Here is a 21,063-nt window from a genome sequence, read left to right on the forward strand (position 1 = left end):
AGGAAGCGGCAAAGCAAGAGGGATAACTGGTCCCTGTACTCCCTGTTCACCCACGACTCCGTGGCCATGCACGCCTCCAACTCAATCATCAAGTTTACAGACGACACAACAGCAATGGGCTTGATTACCAACAACGACGAGACAGCCTACAGGGAGGAGGTGAGGGCACTCAGAGTGTGATGTCAGGAAAACAACCTCTCACTCAATGTCAACAAAACAAAGGAGATGATCGTGGACTTCAGGAAACAGCAGAAGGCGCACCCCCCTATTCACATTGAAGGGACAGCAGTGGAGAAAGTGGAAAGTTTTAAGTTCCTCTGCATACAAATCAACAACAAACTGAAATGGTCCATCCACACATATAGTGTGGTGAAGAAGCGCCTCTTCAACCTCAGGAGGCTGAAGAAATTTGTCTTGTCACCCAAAACCCTGACTAACTTTTACAGATCCACAATCGAGAGCATCCTGTCGGGCTGTATCACAGCCTGGTAAGGCAATTGCTCCGCCCTCAACCGCAAGGCTCTCCAGAGGGGGTCTGCACAATGCATCACCGGAGGCAAACTACCTGCCCTCCATGACACCTATAGCACCCGATGCCACAGGAAGGAAAAAAAGATAATCAAAGACAACAACCACCCAAGCCACTGCCTAGTCACACCAGAAGGCGAGGTCAGTACAGGTGCATCAAAGCTGGGACCGAGAGACTGAAGAACAGCTTCTATCTCAAGGCCATCAGACTGCTAAACAGCAATCACTAACTCAGAGAGGCTGCTGCCTACATGGAGACCTAATCACTGGCCACTTTAACAAATGGATCACTAGTCACTTTAAATAATGCCACTTTAATAATGTTTACATATCTTACATTACTCATATCATATGTATATACTATATTTTATACCATCTATTGCACCTTGCCTATGCCGCTTGGCCATCGCTCACTCATTCACCCCTTTTAGATTTGTGTGTATTAGGTAGTTGTTGGGGAACTGTTAGACTACTTGTTAGATATTACTGCACCGTCGGAACCAGAAGCACAAGCATTTCGCTACACTCGCATTAACATCTGCTAACCATGTGTACTGTGTGACAAATACAATTTTATTTTATTTTATTTGAGTCGTCCGGGTTAGGCCGGGGTAGGCCGTCAATGTAAATAAGAATTTGTTCTTAACTGACTTGCCTAGTTAAATAAAGGTAAATTAAATTAAATACCAGCCGGCTCTTCAGGCTGTAGTTCCCTGCCAACAAACATCCCAGGAGGACTGAACTACACACAGACAGAGAATATTACTAGGAATAAATTATAGCTATAATGTATACATTTATGCACGAAGTTGATCATTCATATTCTTTAATAAATTCAAATATATTACATTGTTGTGAAAGGTTGACATTTGATTTGATTCAAACCAGTGACTGTATTCACACACAGGATATCACAAGTAGGAACCATTCAGTTGGTAATTGTTCCCAGACGTCGTTTATTTAGCGGACAACTGCGCATGACTTTCCGCTTCTTGTTCTCTCTTTCATGTCTCTAAAAACTTAACAGCGAGAAAACTATTGTTTTTCGTATGTTCCGTTGATAAAATAAAAAAAAGCTAAACTCCGACATGGCCCTACTGAAAGTATGGACGTCGACGAGACTTTTAAACAGGTAAATAAACTACGCGTTGGTTTCGAAGACATTCAATGGGACGCACGTTCGCTAACTAGCAGCTCTGGTCCTGGTTGTTACGTACGGCTTGAGCCTTCTTCAACGACCTACATATTTCCATAGAGTGGTGACGATGAGAGTCTACCGTGTCCGGAAGCGACTTCACCATTAATTTTCTGTATTCAGTGTTCACTCAAACACCGTTCTAAGCTTTGTTCTACTATTTCAGTTACAGCTGATTTGAGACGGGTGCAACTGCATCCCGCAATTCAGGGCGTTCCTCAGAGTAGGCATTCCGGGATCTGCAGGAACCCATCTTTATACTTCCATTGGTCCATTTTTGACTCCAGTATATAGGCAGGAGGCAGTGGCGCTCCAGTACAGTAGATGGCGATAATGCACCACAAAGTTGGATGCCACCCGCCTAAACACCCCACAGAAGAGCCGGGGCGACAAAGATAGCTATTTTTTTAGATCACCTTTATTTAACCAGGTAGGCCAGTTGAGAACAAGTTCATATTTACAACAGTGACCTGGCCAAAATAAAGCAGAGCAAAGCAGTGCGACAAAACAACAGAGTTAAACATAAACAAACGTACAGTCAATAACACAATATCAAAATCTATGTACAGTGTGTGCAAATGTAGAAGAGTAGGAAGGTAAGGCAATAAATAGGCCATCGAGGTGAAATAATTACAATTTAGCGTTAACACTTGAGTGGTAGATGTGCAGATGATGATGTGCAAGTAGAGATACTGAGGTTTAAGAGGATAAGTAACAATATGGGGATGAGGTAGTCGGGTGTTATATTTACAGATTGGCTGTGTACAGGTACAGTGATCGGTAAGCTGCTCTGACAGCTGATGCTTAAAGTTAGAGAGGGAGATATAAGACTCCAGCTTCAGAGATTTTTGCAATTCGTTCCAGTCATTGGCAGCAGAGAACTGGAAGGAAGTGTTGGCTTTGGTGGTGACCAGTGAAATATACCTGCTGGAGTGTGTGCTACAGGTGGGTGCTGCTATGGTGACCAGTTAGCTGAGATAAGGCGGGGCTTTACCTAGCATAGACTTATAGATGACCTGGAGCCAATGGGTTTGGCAACAAATATGTAGTGAGGACCAGCCAACGAGAGCATACAGGTCGCAGTGGTGGGTGACACTGTGACAGTCTGCATCCAATTTGCTGAGTAGTGTTGGAGGCTATTTTGTAAATGACAACGCTGAAGTCAAGGATCGGTAGGATAGTCAGTTTTACCAGGGTATGTTTGGCAGCATGAGTGAAGGAGGCTTTGTTGCGAAATAGGAAGCCGATTCTAGATTTAATTTTGGATTGATGATGCTTAATGTGAGTCTGGAAGGAGAGTTTACAGTCTAGCCAGACACCTGGGTATTTGTAGTTGTCCACATATTCTAAGTCAGAACCGTCTAGAGCAGTGATGCTAGTCAGGCGGGAGAATGCGGGTAGCAATCGGTTGAAGAGCATGCACTTAGTTTTACTTGCATTTAAAAGCAGTTGGAGGCCTCGGAAGGAGTGTTCTATGGCATTGAAGCTTGTTTGGAGGTTTGTTAGCAAAGTGTCCAGAGAATGGCCAAATGTATACAGAATGGTGTCGTCTGCATAGAGGTGGATCAGAGAGTCACCAGCAGCAAGAGCGACATCATTGATATATACAGAGAAAAGAGTCGGCCTGAGAATTGAACCCCGTGGCACCCCCATAGAGACTGCCAAAGCCCGGACAACAGGCCCTCCGATTTGACACACTGAACTCTATCTGAGAAGTAGTTGTGAACCAGGCAAGGCAGTCATTTGAGAAGCCAAGGTTATTGAGTCTGCTGATAAGAATGCGGTGATTGACAGAGTCGAAAGCCTTGGCCAGGTTGATGAATACAGCTGCACAGTATTGTCTTTTATCAATGGCGGTTATGGTATCGTTTAGGACCTTGAGTGTGGCTGAGGTGCACCCATGACCAGCTCGGAAACCAGATTGCATAGTGGAGAAGGTACGGTGGGATTCCAAATGGTCGGTGATCTGTTTGGTAACTTGGCTTTCGAAGATTTTATAGTGGCAGGTCAGGATGGATATAACAGTTTGCATCTAGAGTGTCTCCACCTGTGAAGAGGGGAATGACCGCGGCAGCTTTCCAATCTTTGTGGGATCTCAGACGATACGAAAGAGAGGTTGAATAGGCTAGTAACAATTTTGGCAGATCATTTTAGAAAGAGAGGATCCAGATTGTCTTAGCTCAGCTAATTTGTAGGGATCCAGATTTTGCAACACTTATAGAACATCAGCTGTCTGGATTTGGGTGAAGGGGGGGGGGGCTTGGGCAAGTTGCTTCAGGGGGTGCTGAGATGTTGGTAGGGGTAACCAGGTGGAAAGCAAGGCCAACTGTAGAAAAATGCTTATTGAAATTATCGATTATTGTAGATTTATCGGGGGTGACAATGTTTCCTATCCTCAATGTTTCCTATCCTCAGTGCAGTGGGCAGCTGGGAGGAGGTGCTCTTATTCTACATGGACTTTAGTGTCCCAAAACTTTTGGGAATTAGTGCTACAGGATGCAAATCTCTGTTTGAAAAAGCTAGCCATAGCTTTCCTAACTGACTGGGTATATTGGTTCCTGACTTCCCTGAAAAGTTGCATATCGTGAGGGCTTTTCGATGCTAATGCAGTAATGTTCACAATGCACGTCGGTGACTTCGGCTGTTCAGCAATAAATAGCATGTGTTTCTCAGATATTTTTTCTCCACTGTTCATCAAAACTCTGTGGCGCACAGTAAGTCGTTGGTTTTAGAAGCCTATTTAGCTAGTACACAGTGTCGTTCCAGCCTCCCGCCTGTCGGGCACTGTTTTCACGTATTTTATCAAGGGTGAGGGCAGGTGTTTGGTAGGCGGTAGCGAAAGACACTGTCTACCAGTGACCAGATAATACTTTTATTTCCCTATTGACCTACATTCAAAGGTGTAACACAAGCATGCAAATGTCATTCTCGAAGGTAGGCGTTTAGTTTGTTAATTCGACCATTTAAAAAAAAAACAAGCACACATAAAACTTAAAAGCCATACATGCACATGAATACAATCATCGAGGATAACACAAAGTCTGGGGCTTATTTCCATTGTGATCCTCTTGAGACGAGATGGCTAGACAAGATCAAACACAGTATGGCAGTGAAATAATAAAACAAAAACATAGAAGAAGAACATCTATCTGATCATTCCAGTTACATCATAGGGGTTATTCATATGGGCACAGAAGACATCAAACATATTTTTACTTTATTTTTAAAGATGTCCAGAGAGGATGTTGTTTTTATAGGCAGAGGCAACTCATTCCATTCTGAGGCTCCAGTATACAAGAAAGTACCTTTCCCAGCATTACTCCTGAACCTGTATAAGCACACATCAGCAACACCTAATCTGGTGCTGTGATTGTGTGCATCCCTAACACGGGGAAAGTAATCACTTAGATATCTGGGCGCAGGACCATAAATACTCCTGTAAACCGAACCTAGTCTAATGTGGGACACCCTAGCCTCAATAGGCAGCCAGTTTAGTTCCTGAAAGCAGCTCCTGCCTATGTGAGTACGTGGACTCACCTTCAATACTACCCTGAGCAGCTTATTCTGGGCTATCTGGAGCTTCCCCTTCATAAGTTTAGATAATCCCCCAAACCAGGAAGTACTAGCATAGTCGAAATGGCATTGAATGAGGGCAGTAGCTAGCACTTTCATGGAGTCCTTATCAAGCAGCTTGGACTTTCTAGCCAAAAACTTAGTCCTGGCAATAACCTTCCCTAGCACCTTATTGGCCATTCTCACACCTCCCAAGCTTCCATCACGGATACATCCCAAGTAGCTAACAGGTTTTAGTAGTCAGCACCTCACCCCCTAACTCCACTCTGATTTCAGACGACCTACACAATTTAGGTCTGGATCTAAAAAATAATTGCTTCAGTTTTCCCTAAGTGCAGAGATAGCTTATTATCTCCAAGCCATTTGCTAATGTTAGTAAGCTCTGTGCTAAGTATGCTCTCCAACATAGTTTTACTTTTGTGAGACACCAGAACTGTAGATGGCAAGAACATACATCTTTCATATTGTTAATATACAATAAAAACAGCAGAGGCCCAAGCATGCTCCCCTGCAGAACGCCACAACAATTGGTTTTGCCTGAGACAGTGAACCATTACCCTCTACTACTTGCTCCCTTCCTGATAAATAGGACTTTACCCAGCCTAGAGGGATACTGCTTATCCCCAGTGCCTCCAGTTTGGAGATTAGGAGACAGTGGTTAACTGTATCAAAGGCCTTCTGTAGGTCAAGCAGTACCAGTACGTTCATGCAGGAACCAATGGGGTGCTGATTGATCTCCTTAAATATAAGTCATCTGATTTACTTGATTTAGTCTGCAGTTGCTTCCTCCATTTTAGGACTACTGATTTAATTAAATGTACCCATTAATTCTTGAAGAATATAAATGTCTCATGAGCTTAGTTCAACTGTTGTACCCCATCAGAACCCAAAATATAAGCTTGTTTCACTCCAATGTTTGCAAACAAAGCAAATGTAAACAAACAATATATAGCCTCAACATGGTTAAAACTATAATTTTTATACCATGGATTGTCCATCCTTGGATCCATAGCTCTGTCTATGAATTTGAGAGCCCTATCCCTCAGAATTTTACTGAAATGGGTGGGAGGATGCTTTGTTATTGTTTCAAATGCTGATTGCCGCTTTAATCAAACTTTTCGCCTGCATCTCCTGATATCAGAGCAGAAAAACTACAATCTGTCTCCTGAATTAGCCTAGTGCGCATGGGCCAAGCACGTTTTCACCAGTTTTCCCTGGCTAAACTAGCTGGCTAGATGAACTATGCTAGTTTTTCCTCATTGCCAAACTTCATAAATACTGCACCCTCAATTTCAAATCACATTTGCTAGTTATACAGTCAACGGGCAGCCTCTCCCCACTTGGCTCAATGGGATATGTAGTGATTTTGCCAACACAGCCAGATATATACACAGTCTTGTTCCCTTAACCTTTTTTGATATTTATTGATTTAAATCTGACTTTATTAATATAATGAGTAATTCAGGAATGACAGGAATTAATTGACACGAGAACTGGAGAAAATAGCAACTCAATAGAGCGCAATGACTACAATGAATCGCTAAATAACTTCTGGGCACAAAGCGTCCGCAGAGCTCCTCCTCACCACCACTCTATTCACCCCACCATAGAATATTTTCTTCAGAGAGTGCTTGGCTTAAATATATTCACTGACATAAAGACGGTACTAGTAACAAACTTTCTCTGTATGCGTTGTCCAGAACAAGTCTGGCGATAAGCAAAGTCCTCAAAAGTGGTTTATTTCGTATTTCGGAGAAACGACGGCTTGCGCATAGAGAGAAATTGGCCAGCACAGACAAACGAAGGTAAACTATGTGGACACCCCTTCAAGTTAGTGTATTCAGCTATTTCAGTCACACCCGTTGCTGACAGGTGTATAAAATTGAGCAGACAGCCCTGCAATCTCCATAGCCGAATATTGCCAGTAGAATGGCCTTAATGAAGAGCTCAGTGACTTTCCACATGGCACCGTCATAGGATGCCACCTTTCCAACAAGTCAGTTCATCAAATTTCTTCCCTGCTAGAGCTGCCCTGGTCAATTGTAAGTGCTGTTATTGTGAAGTGGAAACATCTAGGAGCAACAATGGCTCAGCCGCGAAGTGGTAGGCCACACAAGTTGGCAGAATGGGTCCGCTAAGTGCTGAAGCTTCTGTCCTCGGTTGCAACACTCACTACCCAGTTCCAAACTGCCTCTGGAAGCAACGTCAGCACAAGAACTGTTCGTCGTGAGTTTCATGAAATTAGTTTCCACAGCCCAGCAGCCGCACCCAATCCTAAAATCACCATGCGCAATGCCAAGCATCGGCTGGTGTAGTGTAAAGCTTACCGCCATTGGACTCTGGAGCAGTGGAAATGCACTCTCTGGAGTGCTTCTACATGCTTCACCATCTGGCAGTCCGACGGACGAATCTGGGTTTGGTGGATGCCAGGAGAACGCTACCTGCCCGAATGCATAGTGCCAACTGTAAAGTTTGGTGGAGGAGGAATAATGGTCTAGGGCTATTTTTCATGGTTCGGCCTAGGCCTCTTAGTTCCAGTGAAGTGAAAACTTAACTCTACAGCATACAATAACATTCTAGACAATTCTGTGCTTCCAACTTTGTGGCAACAGTTTGGGGAAGGCTCTTTCCTGTTTCAGCATGACAATGCCACTGTGCATAAAGCTAGGTCCATACAGAAATAGTTTGTCGAGATCGGTGTGGAAGAACTTGACTGGCCTGCATAGAACCCTGACCCCATCAAACACCTTTGGGATGAATTGGAACGCTGACTGCGAGCCAGGCCTAATCACCCAACATCAGTGCCCGACCTCATTAATGCTCTTGTGGCTGAATGGAAGCAAGTCTTGCAGCAATGTTCCAACATCTAGCGGAAAGCTTTCCCAGAGAGTGGAGGCTGTTATAGCCGCAAAGGGGGGACCAACTCCATATTAGTGCCCATGATTTTGGAATGAGATGTTCGACGAGCAGGCATTGAAGGCTAAAGCTGCACGTAACGCCCTGGATCAGAGCTAGCCAGCTAACATGTATGGCTGACAGCTTGGGATGAACTAGCTAGCAAGTTTCTGAGTACATTTGCATTACACCTTTATATTAGTTACTAAATCTTAATCATTTGAACATTGCCAATGTTTTGTCTTTTTAGATGTCTACAAGAGGTGGTTGCCCAGAGGCATTTGTTTCCTGCATCAACTTTACACACAGCGACCACCCAGCACAACTCCAACAAGACATCAATTGTACGATGCAGTCGACAGAAGTATGAAAGAATGTATCCTGTGTTGCTCATAGAACCGGACGGTTCCACAATTAACATTAGGCACAAGAAGCCCAAGAGGATACTCATGGTAAGCATCCTTGAACTGGAGACAAATTGAGAGTATGCCTTTTTGGATTGATAAACTCAGCAAAAAATGAAACGTCCTCTCACTGTCAACTTTATTTTATTATTATTATTATTATTTAATTTTTTTTATATATAGCCCTTCGTACATCAGCTAATATCTCGAAGTGCTGTACAGAAACCCAGCCTAAAACCCCAAACAGCAAGCAATGCAGGTGTAGAAGCACGGTGGCTAGGAAAAACTCCCTAGAAAGGTCAAAACCTAGGAAGAAACCTAGAGAGGAACCAGGCTATGAGGGGTGGCCAGTCCTCTTCTGGCTGTGCCGGGTGGAGATTTATAACAGAACATGGCCAAGATGTTCAAATGTTCATAAATGACCAGCATGGTCAAATAATAAATCAGGAGTAAATGTCAGTTGGCTTTTCATAGCCGATCATTAAGAGTATCTCTACCGCTCCTGCGGTCTCTAGAGAGTTGAAAACAGCAGGTCTGGGACAGGTAGCACGTCCGGTGGACAGGTCGGGGTTCCATAGCCGCAGGCAGAACAGTTGAAACTGGAACAGCAGCAAGGCCAGGTGGACTGGGGACAGCAAGGAGTCATCATGCCTGGTAGTCCTGACGCATGGTCCTAAGGCTCAGGTCCTCCGAGAGAGAGAAGGAGAGAATTAGAGAGAGCATACTTAAATTCACACAGGAGAAGTACTCCAGATATAACCAACTGACCCTAACCCCCCGACACATAAACTACTGCAGCATAAATACTGGAGGCTGAGACAGGAGGGGTCAGGAGACACTGTGGCCCCATCCGATGATACCCCCGGAAAGGGCCAAACAGGAAGGATATAACCCCACCCACTTTGCCAAAGCACAGCCCCCGCACCACTAGAGGGATATCTTCAACCACCAACTTACAATCCTGAGACAAGGCCGAGTATAGCCCACAAAGATCTCCATCACAGCACAAACGAAGGGGGGGCGCCAACCCAGACAGGAAGATCACGTCAGTAACTCAACCCACTCAAGTGACGCACCCCTCCTAGGGACAGCATGAAAGAGAAATAAACTGCTTTATGGCTAGTGGCATTGTCATAGTGTGGAGGGTCATGTCAGGATGAGCCTGCAGGAAGGGTACCACATGAGGGAGGAGGATGTCTTCCCTGTCACGTACAGCGTTGAGATTGCCTGCAATGACAACAAGCTCAGTCCGAGGATGCTGTGCCACACAGCCCCAGACCATGATGGACCCTCCACCTCCGAATCAAACCCGCTCCAGAGTACAGGCCTCGGTGTAACGCTCATTCCTTCGACGATAAATGCAAATCCGACTATCACCCCTGGTTAGACAAAACCGTGACTCGTCAGTGAAGAGCACTTTTTACCAGTCTTGTCTGGTCCAGCGACGGTGTGTTTGTGCCCATAGGCGACGTTGTTACCGGTGATGTCTGGTGAGGACCTGCCTTACAACAGGCCTACAAGCCCTCAGTCCAGCCTCTCTCAGCCTATTGCGGACAGTTTGAGCACTGATGGAGGGATTGTGCGTTCCTGGTGTAACTCAGGCAGTTGTTGCCATCCTGTACCTGTCCCGCAGGTGTGATGTCCGGATGTACCGATCCTGTGCAGGTGTTGTTACTCGTGGTATGCCACTGCGAGGATGATCATCTGTTCGTCCTGTCTCCCTGTAGCGCTGTCTTAGGTGTCTCACAGTACGGACATTGCAATTTATTGCCCTGGCCACATCTGCAGTCCTCATGCCTCCTTGCAACATGCCTAAGGCACGTTTACACAGATGAGCAGGGACCCTGGGTATCTTTCTTTTGGGGGTTTTCAGAGTCAGTAGAAAGGCCTCTTTAGTGTCCTAAGTTTTCAGAACTGTGACCTTAATTGCCTAAACGTCTGTAAGCTATTAGTTTCTTAACGACCGTTCCACGGGTGCATGTTCATTAATTGTTTATGGTTCATTGAACAAGCATGGGAAACAGTGTTTAAACTCTTTACAATGAAGATCTGTGAAGTTATTTGGATATTTACGAATTATCTTTGAAGGACAGGGTCCTGAAAAAGGGACGTTTCTTTTTTTGCTGAGTTTACATTTTTGCCGCTTTTGACTATTCAGGAATCCTACATTTGAATGCTAATCAGACAAATTGTGAGAGTGATTTTGATGATTTTGTGCTGTATCCCTTCAGATGCCTGTGGACATCAGTACACTCAGAGGAAGGAAGGAAAATCAGGATGCGGAAGCAGGATCCCAAGAAGGGAGCTGTTAAGCAGAGGACGGTGGAATTCAAAGACGATTTCAAAGCAGATGATTACAGCAAGTTTTGGAAGACGTGATAGAGCCTGTTGTAGCTATTTAACTTTACTGTTCTGCAATGATTGTGTGTGTATATATAATATTATTTGTAGATATACATCTTTATCCCATATTGGTAATAAAATAATTATTTTTATTCACTTAGTTACATATATAATTTTGTGACCATATATGTTTTTTTTTGTTTGTTTTTATGAACACAACAAATACAAATTACTGAAATATACCTAACAGACGGGTATTACATATCGATATTAATTTTCAATTTGTCAAACACTTTAATGGTGCGTATTCCTTTTTTGTTTTTACATTTACTCTTCATTTCAAAATAATATTTAAAGTCTATCTTAAATATTGTGAAGAGGGGTTTGTTCTCTGGCCACTTAATTTTATGGATAAATAAATTAACAATGAAAGTTACGTCAGATTCCATATCATTTGGATCCAAATAAAACATCAGATTCTCTCAGATTAACATTAATAGTCGTTTCTTTTCAAATAAAATTTAACTCGCTCAAATCTTCTGACATAAGAACAGTCCCAAAATAAATGGTCAAGAGTTTCTGGGTCACAACCACAAAATACACATTTGTTATCAATAGCTATTTTAAATCTGTATATAATAAAGGTCTTTACAGGATAGATTCTATGAATGAGTTTGTATGATACTTCTTTCACCTTATTAGATATACAATACTTACCAGATAACAACAAAACTTTGTTCCAGTTCACTTGTCCTAGGGCTGCATTCCAGTACATTTTAGCAGAGGGAATAGTAACATATTGACATAGTTTCCTTATATACATGTTATTACATTTATAGTTTAAAATGTAAATTCCTTCTAAATGTATTGAGGCTACAAAGTCCTCAACAGTTGCACTTGGAGTATTGTTATATTCTCCTAAAAGAAGAATAGCACCTTTAGGGACAGCTCTAACAACAATTTGATACTTCTCAGGAGTGAATGTAACATTTTGTTCTCATGAAGTCTTGATAATCATATAGTTGGCCATCATTATTCAATAATTGTTTAACCCAGATAATGTTCTTGTCAAACCAGTTCTGGAACATAATAGTATGTTTGTTAGTGTTCCAACAGAGCATACAGCATACACATCCTATGGATTTTAGGAAAATGTCACCACTGAAATCTTTCCAGGAAGCATCCTTTACAATCTGAGGTATTTCTGTAGACTTTCCGGTTTATATGTGACCAATGAATGGGGTTCCTTACTGTCTTGATAAGCTGATTAATTATTGACTTGCTTCATGCTAGCCTCAAAGTTCACACGGTTTTCTATGTTTTTGTCAAAATGACTTCAACACCTAGTCTTGCGACGACTTCTGTGCCTGAATTACAGGAAAAGTTTGCTTTGGAAGCTCTTGATATTGTTGTGGTCGTGGTATACTTCGTCCTTGTTCTTGTTGTGGGAATATGGGTAAGTAATAAACACTCCTATTACCTGGTGGATGCTTTCATTGTATGAAGAGGGCAGACTGGTACAATGACCTAACACTGAAGTAATACTGTGGAGATTAATTCATCAGAATTCTTCCTCTCACAAAATTTGTTGTTCAAATAAATGAAATATTGACTAAATAAGAAGTATAAAGCAATGTCATTGAGAAGGCTTTGCTGTAACTAATATCTACAGACAGTATAGTTTGATGTATGATGTAAATGAACTCTTTATTGCAGTCTTCTGTCAGGGCAAACCGTGGGACAGTGGGTGGATACTTCTTGGCTGGAAGATCCATGACATGGTGGCCTGTAAGTAGCCTGAGATTTTGATGGTATTGAACTCAATGCATTGAACTCAAATAAACTCTATGCATTGAACTGAACATTAGTGATGAAATTAGTATGTCAACTAGATAAAAAGTTAATCATGATCCAGACTATTAAGTATTATCATCTATTTTAAATTAGGAACATTTTTTTTTTATAACAGTAAATAATTGGATGAAAATAGTTGATACTGATAATAGCTATCTATATCCAAAGATAAGAATTGACTAAATGAAGTAAATTGTGTTCTGCTGTCTCAGATTGGGGCCTCTCTGATGTCCAGTAATGTTGGCAGTGGTTTGTTAATTGGACTAGCTGGCAGTGGAGCAGCAGGAGGCATCGCTGTTGGAGGGTTTGAATGGAATGTAAGTAATATGTTAAGTGCATTGTGAAAAAACACCAAGATGGTAAATAATGGAGAGGAAATCAAGTTATTACAGTTTGTCAATATTTCCATCAGGAGGTGGACGCCCTTTATTTTGAAGACCTATCCACAGTATTTCAGCTAAGAATAAGCTTTCATGTTTCACAGGCAGCTTGGGTCCTCATTGCTCTTGGTTGGATCTTTGTGCCTGTTTACATCTCTGCTGGTGTGGTAACCATGCCAGAGTACCTGAAGAAGCGGTTTGGGGGCCAGCGCATCAGAATCTACATGAGTGTTCTCTCCCTCATCCTCTATATTTTCACCAAGATATCAGTGAGATGCTCATATTTAAAAAAATCTATAATTTTTCATAAGGCAGTTCAGGGTGCTAGTTGAATATTCTTGTTACCTCTGCTGACAGACAGACATCTTCTCTGGCGCTCTGTTCATTCAAGTGTCCCTGGGCTGGGACCTCTATCTCTCCACAGTGGTGCTTCTTCTAGTAACTGCCCTCTACACTATAGCTGGTAACTTTTTTAACATAATCTACCAGTAATTTATTCATTCATTACATGGCATTGTTTGTTATTGATTACCATTTACTGTTATTGATTCCAGGGGGGCTGACAGCAGTTATCTATACAGATGCTTTACAGACGGTCATCATGGTGATAGGCGCATTCGTACTCATGTTCATAGGTACTGTTTTTATGTTTTCTATAGTATAAGTTCAACGGTATACAGTATATACCTCTAAATATGAATTTGTCTAAAACTACTTTAGTATCATAGTATATAATTATTTTATTAATTCATAATTGGAAGATTTATTGTATTCATTTTCAAACTGACCCTTGAACTTTATCTTTAGCGTTTGACAAAGTGGGTTGGTATGAGGGTCTGCTGGAGCAGTACAAGGAGGCCATCCCCACATTGACTGTGCCCAACACCACATGCCATCTCCCCCGGTCCGATGCCTTCCACATCTTCAGAGACCCAGTGACGGGGGATCTGCCCTGGCCTGGTCTGCTGTTTGGCCTCACAGTGATAGCCACCTGGGTGTGGTGCGCTGACCAGGTATGAGATGGAACTTTTGTAGTTGACTTGCGTTTTGCATTACAGTCAAGTCTAAGGTGTTATTTTGACTTGTTATTTAGGTATGTTACAGTAGACCATTACGAAGAATCCCACATTTTTGGTGAGGCAGGAGATTTCCTCACGTAAGTGACCTTGTCCAAACCTGCTCCAGGTGATAGTGCAGAGGTCTCTCTCAGCCAAGAACCTGTCCCATGCCAAAGGAGGCTCTCTGCTGGGAGGTTACCTGAAGGTCCTGCCCATGTTCTTTATCGTGATGCCTGGAATGATCAGCAGAGCACTTTACCCAAGTGAGTTCTCACTTTGTCTATACTAAATCCAATATACAGCAATGGTATTGCCCTTGTTCAGAAGTTGTATAGTATGTTAATGTACTGTGTATTACTATATTGTCTCTTTATGTCTGCAGATGAGGTAGGATGTGTTGACCCCATTGCGTGCCAAAGAATCTGTGGAGCCACCGTGGGCTGCTCCAATATTGCCTACCCCAAACTAGTGGTAGAACTTATGCCTGTTGGTAAGACATCCGCACACACGCGTGAACACACTAAAAACACACTTACTATTGATCCTATTTTTGAAAAGGTTCAAATGTGTCATCACTGTATGTGTGTCTATGTAATTTTCTGAGGATGTTTGTATTTTAAATCTGACTCGCCCAATTTCACTCTTCAATCTGTTATCTCTGTGTCTGTCCTCTCCAGGCATGCGGGGGTTGATGATTGCAGTAATGATGGCTGCCCTCATGTCCTCTCTGACCTCCATCTTCAACAGCAGCAGCACCCTGTTCACCATGGACATCTGGCAGAGGGTCCGGCCACAGGCCTCCGAGCCAGAACTTATGGTAGTGGGCAGGTAGGTAACACCATTAAAGAAATGTACAGCAATGTCTTCTAAACATGAGTCAAAGCCAGTTGTTTGACAATAGCTGTGTCTAAAAATGTCCAACTTCCTCAGGTTCTGCTTTTGTTTACTCCAGGCACTGTTGTATTTTGTGCTACAATTCCTTTGAGTCCCCTGTGAATAATAAGCTTAGTTTAAAATCGCATAACTAAACCTCAGAAGACATTATACAAAATTTATACAGCTTAATTATTAGTTAATAATGAATAATTATAAGTGTCAAGAATTTCCATTTTTACCCAAATAACAAGTGATATAATTTTTTTCTCAAACAATAATACAAAATGGATGGAGCAAGCATTATTTGTTTTGTGGGAATTCCCTGTTGCAAACATTGCCTTGTTTTGAATGCAAGACTTAAGGTATATATCCCATTAAGATGTCTGTTTTATGGAGGCAATTTGAGTTTCCCTGCCCCATAATCCAAAGTCCAAAGCTGTATATACTCAATACGGTTACATTTACATACTAGAAAGCTTGATCAGGATTTTTCTAAATAAAACTATTTTAGTAAGGCAACGATTCCTAACAAAAGTAACCTATGTACGATTCATTATACAATACTTTAAACGGAAAGAACCCTCACCTCCTGTCTGTGGTCATCACCTGCAGGGTGTTCATCTTAGTAATGGTGGTGCTCAGCATCCTGTGGATCCCCATCATCCAGTCAGCCAACAGTGGACAGCTGTTTGACTACATTCAGGCCATCACCAGCTACCTGGCTCCTCCCATCACTGCTGTCTTCATCATGGCCATCTTCTGGAGGCGTGTCAATGAGCAGGTCAGATCAAGGGTTTTATGCCATTATTTGTTTGTATGTCATAAAGCACATTGTTGAGATTTGATATTAAACACTGTCCCTTTGTGTGTGTGTTCAATGTGGATGACCGTTAACATAGGGAGCCTTCTGGGGTCTGATCGTGGGCCTTGCTGTTGGCTTGGTGCAGATGGTGCTGGTGTTTGTGTATGGCACCCCATCTTGTGGAGAGATGGACATACGGCCAGCCTTCATCAGGGATGTCCACTACCTGTACTTTGCTCTTATCCTCCTGGCTCTCACTAGCCTGGTCATCACTGCTGTCAGCCTCTGCACTCCGGCCATTCCAGAGCACCATGTAAGAGTGCCACATGTGCTAATCATAAACATTAAACTGACTTGCAAAATATATGCTGTCACTTATGAGATTCATTTCAGTTAAAAGAAAAGAACATGTACACATTTTGATACATGTTATAACCTATTCATTCTTCCCCTCTTCAATCCCCCTGCAGCTCCATCGCCTGACATGGTGGACAAGACACAGCAAGGAGCCGCGCATTGACTTCAATGATCCATGGACCACAAAGCCCAGGACACCACCCAGAACTCCTGACCCCAGAGTTGGGGAGGTGGCTGCTGTGGAGGCCGGGCCGTGCTGGAAGCGTACTGGAATGTGGCTGTGTGGGCTGTCTGGGCCTGAGAAGAAAAAGTTAACCCTGGAGGAGAAACATGCCTTGGAGTTAAAACTGACCAGCATTGAGGAAGAACCAATCTGGCGGAATGTGTGCAATGCTAACGCCCTCATACTACTCTCTATCAATATCTTTATGTGGGGCTACTTTGCCTGATTTAATATAACTCTCCTTTTGATTATAGATATTCTTGAATCACATATTGTTTATTGAATTACTGATCACACACAAAATGCTAATTGGTTTACAATTATAATGTCAAACAATAATGGTAATGTTGTTTTTAGTTGTTGGGATTTAGACTTTTTATTGCCAAAACTGTCATTTGTATGTGTACTCTTTGATCAGGGTCAGTAGTTAGGTTTCCATCCAATTGGCGACAGATTTTCATGCGAATATTCTAAAATCCGCATAAAAACAATATGCACATTTTCCCACCATAGATGCGTTTCCATCAAATGGACTTGTTGCAGATAAAAGGCTGTGCGTGACGACGTATTGTACATAAAATACCTTTTGCGGTTAAATTCCCCATGTACTGAATAAAAAATACACGTCAAATGGGTTTCCATCGCATTTTCAACTCTACTGTTGGTTTTCTCACAAAAAAATATTGCATTAAATAGCGAGTGTGCACACTGGTATTGGCACGTGCGTCTAGCCAACAGCGCTATCTGTGTACAAAACATCACAACCGCAAGGCTCTCTAGAAGGTGGTGATGTCTGCACAACGCATCACCGGGGGCCACCTACAACACCCGATGTCACAGGAAGGCAAGACAATAACCACCCGAGCCACTGCCTGTTCACCCCGCTTCCATCCAGAAGGCGAGGTCAGTACAGGTGCACCAAAGCTGGGACAGATAGATTGAAAAACAGCTTCTATATCAAGGCCATAAGATTGTTAAACAGCCACAACTAGCACAGAGAGGCTGCTGCCTACCTAGGCCGTAGATGACATGGGATGTTCTCTTGCTAAGTGTGAAAATTGAAATTTTTCCTGCCCTGCTAAGAATTCAAAATGTAAAGACTACTTTTGTCAGGGAAAATGTATGGGGTAACAAGTACATTATTTTCTTTCGGGATGTAGTGAAGTGGGCTCTCCTCCTTGGCAGATGTAAGACGTTTAAGCATGTTAACCCTTGCAAGGCTGCCGGCCCAGATGGTATCCCTAGCCGAGGCCTCAGAGTATGCGCAGATCAGCTGGCTGGTGTGTTTACAGATATATTCAATCTCTCCCTATCCCAGTCTGTTGTCCCCAAATGCTTCAAGATGTCCACCATTGTCCCTGTACCTAAGAAAGCAAAGGCAATTGAACTAAATGACTATCGCACAGTAGCACTCACCTCTGTCATCCTGAAGTGCTTTGAGAGACTAGTCGAGGATCATATCACCTCCACCTTACCTGCCACCCTAGACCCACTTCAATTTGCTTACCGCCCCAATAGATCCACAGACGATGCAATCGCCACCACACTGCCCACTGCCCTGACCCATCTGAACAAGAAGCATGCATACCTATAACTCAGCATTCAACACCATAGTACCCTCCAAGCTCATCATTAAGCTCGAGGCCCTGGGTCATAACCCCACCCTGTGCAACTGGATCCTGGACTTCCTAACGGGTCGCCCCCAGATGGTGAAGGTAGGAAACAACGCCTCTTCGCTGATCCTCAACACTGGGGCCCCACAAGGGTGTGTGCTCAGCCCCCTACTGTACTCCCTATTTACCCATGACTGCATGGCCAAGCACGGATCCAACTCAATCATCAAGTTTGCAGACGACACAACAGTAGTAGGCTTGATTACCAACAATGATGAGACAACCATACAGGGAGGAGGTGAGGGCTCTGGGAGAGTGGTGCCAGGAAAATAACTTCTCACTCAATGTCAACAAAACTAAGGAAATGATCGTGGACTTCAGGAAACATCAGAGGGAGCACCCCCCTATCCACATTGATGGGACCGCAGTGGAGAAGGGGGAAAGCTTCAAGTTCCTCGGCGTACACATCACTGACAAACTGAAATGGTCCACCCACACAGACAGTGTGGTGAAGAAGGCACAACAGCGCTTCTTCAACCTCAGGAGGCTAAAGAAACACCTAAAACCCTCACAAAATTTTACAGATGCACAATCGAGAGCATCCTGTCAGGCTGTATCGCCACCTGGTACAGCAACTGCACCACCCACAACCGCAAAGCTCTCCAGAGGGTGGTGCGGTCTGCCCAACACATCACTAGGGGAAAACTTCCCGCCCTCCTGGACACCTACAACACCTGATGCGTCATGAAGGCCAAAAAGATCATCAAGGACATCAACCACCCGAGCCACTGAGGTCTGTACAGGTGCATCAAACCTGGGACCAAGAGATTGAAAAACAGCTTCTATCTCATGGCCACCAGACTGCTAAACAAACAGCCATCACTAGCATATGAGAGGTGGCTACCGATAGACATAGATTAGGAATCACTGGCCACTTTTCAAAATGGATCACTAGCCACTTTAATGTTTCCGTATCTAGCATTACTCATCTCACATGTATAAACTGCACCCCACACTATTCTACGGTATCTTAGTCACTTTTAAATTGTTTTTACATATTGCATTACCCATCTCATATGTACAGTTGAAGTCGGGAGTTTGCATACACCTTAGCCAAATACATTTAAATGCAGTTTTTCACAATTCCTGACATTTAATCCAAGTAAAAATTCCCTGTTTTAGGTCAGTTAGGATCACCACTTTATTTTAAGAATGTGAAATGTCAGGATAATAGAGAGAATTATTTATTTCAGCTTTTATTTCTTTCATCACATTCCCAGTGGGTCAGAAGTTTACATACACTCAATTAGTGTTTGGTAGCATTGCCTTTAAATTGTTTAACTTGGGTCAAACGTTTTGGGTAGCCTTCCACAAGCTTCCCACAATAAGGGGTGAATTTTGGCCCATTCCTCCTGACAGAGCTGGTGTAACTGAGTCAGGTTTGTAGGCCTCCTTGCTCGCACATGCTTTTTCAGTTCTGCCCACAAATTTTCTATAGGATTGAGGTCAGGGCTTTGTGACGGACACTCCAATACCTTGACTTTGTTGTCCTTAAGCCATTTTGCCACAACTGTGGAAGTATGCTTGGGGTCATTGTTCATTTGGAAGACCCATTTGCGACCAAGCTTTAACTATCTGACTGAAGTCTTGAGATGTTGCTTCCATATATCCACATAATTTTCCTGTCTCATGATGCCATCTATTTTGTGAAGTGCCCCAGTCCCTCCTGCAGCAAAGCACCCACACAACATGATGCTGCCACCCCCGTGCTTCACGGTTGGAATGGTGTTCTTCGGCTTGCAAGCATCCCCCTTTTTCCTCCAAATATAACGATGGTCATTATGGCCAAACAGTTCTATTTTTGTTTCATCAGACCAGAGGACATTTCTCCTAAAAGTATGATCTTTGTCACCATGTGCAGTTGCAAACCGTAGTCTGGCTTTTTTATGATGGTTTTGGAGCAGTTGCTTCTTCCTTGCTGAGCGGCCTTTCAGGTTATGTCGATATAGGACTCGTTTTACTGTTGATATAGATACTTTTGTACCTGTTTCCTCCAGCATCTTCACAAGYTCCTTTGCTGTTGTTCTGGGATTGATTTGATCTTTTCACACCAAAGTACGTTCATCTCTAGGAGACAGAACGCGTATCCTTCCTGAGCGGTATGGTCCCATGGTGTTTATACTTGCATACTGCTGTTTGTACAGATGAACGTGGTACCATCAGGCGTTTGGAAATTGCTCCCAAGGATGAACCAGACTTGTGGAGGTCTACAATTTTTTTTCTGAGGTCTTGGCTGATTTCTTTTGATTTCCTTATAATGTCAAGCAAAGAGCCACTGAGTTTGAAGGTAGGCCTTGAAATACATCCACAGGTACACCTCCAATTGACTCAAATTATGTCAATTAGCCCAACAGAAGCTTCTAAAGCCATGACATCATTTTCTGGAATTTTCCAAGCTGTTTAAAGGTTCAGTCAATTTAGTGTATGTGAACTTCTGACCCACTGGAATTGTGATATAGTGAATTATAAGTGAAATAATCTGTCTGTAAACAATTGTTGGAAAAATTACTTGTGTCATGCACAAAGTAGATGTCCTAACTGACTTGCCAAAACTATAGTTTGTTAACAAGAAATTTGTGGAGTGGTTGAAAAACGAGTTTTAATGACTCCAACCTAAGTGTTAATGTAAACTTCCGACTTCAACTGTACATGTTTATTGGGTATATGTTAGATATTACTTGTTAAATATTACTGCACTGTCAGAGCTAGAAGGGCAAGCATTTCGCTACACATCTGCTAAACACATGTATTTTACCAATACATTTGTTTTTATTTGAAGTAAAGGTTGTAAAAAAAAAAATAATAATAGTAAAGTGAAGATACCCCAAAATACAACTTAAGTAGTACGTTAAAGTAGTTTTACTTAAGTACACTGTACAAAAAGATAAACTCAACATGTAAA

At 42.7% G+C, this 21,063-nt stretch overlaps 1 protein-coding gene and 1 pseudogene across 1 annotated transcript; both read left to right on the forward strand.

Annotated features, from left to right (window-relative positions):
• The first annotated feature begins 1,395 nt into the window (after positions 1 to 1,395).
• On the forward strand, positions 1,396 to 11,094 carry LOC111976064 (large ribosomal subunit protein mL55-like; annotated as a pseudogene).
• A 983-nt stretch (positions 11,095 to 12,077) lies between these two features.
• On the forward strand, positions 12,078 to 17,300 carry slc5a9 (solute carrier family 5 member 9). Its single transcript, XM_024003525.3, has 13 exons — positions 12,078 to 12,394; positions 12,655 to 12,726; positions 13,005 to 13,109; positions 13,277 to 13,441; positions 13,530 to 13,635; positions 13,727 to 13,807; positions 13,980 to 14,185; positions 14,358 to 14,493; positions 14,613 to 14,720; positions 14,908 to 15,058; positions 15,719 to 15,887; positions 16,006 to 16,221; positions 16,379 to 17,300. Exons 1-13 carry the CDS (start codon positions 12,269 to 12,271, stop codon positions 16,712 to 16,714), a joined length of 1,977 nt encoding a protein of 658 aa, XP_023859293.1. The 5' UTR covers positions 12,078 to 12,268; the 3' UTR covers positions 16,715 to 17,300.
• Positions 17,301 to 21,063: the final 3,763 nt, after the last annotated feature.

The sequence above is a fragment of the Salvelinus sp. IW2-2015 genome, linkage group LG16, assembly GCF_002910315.2.
Source record: "Salvelinus sp. IW2-2015 linkage group LG16, ASM291031v2, whole genome shotgun sequence".
Taxonomy (NCBI): Eukaryota; Metazoa; Chordata; class Actinopteri; order Salmoniformes; family Salmonidae; genus Salvelinus; species Salvelinus sp. IW2-2015.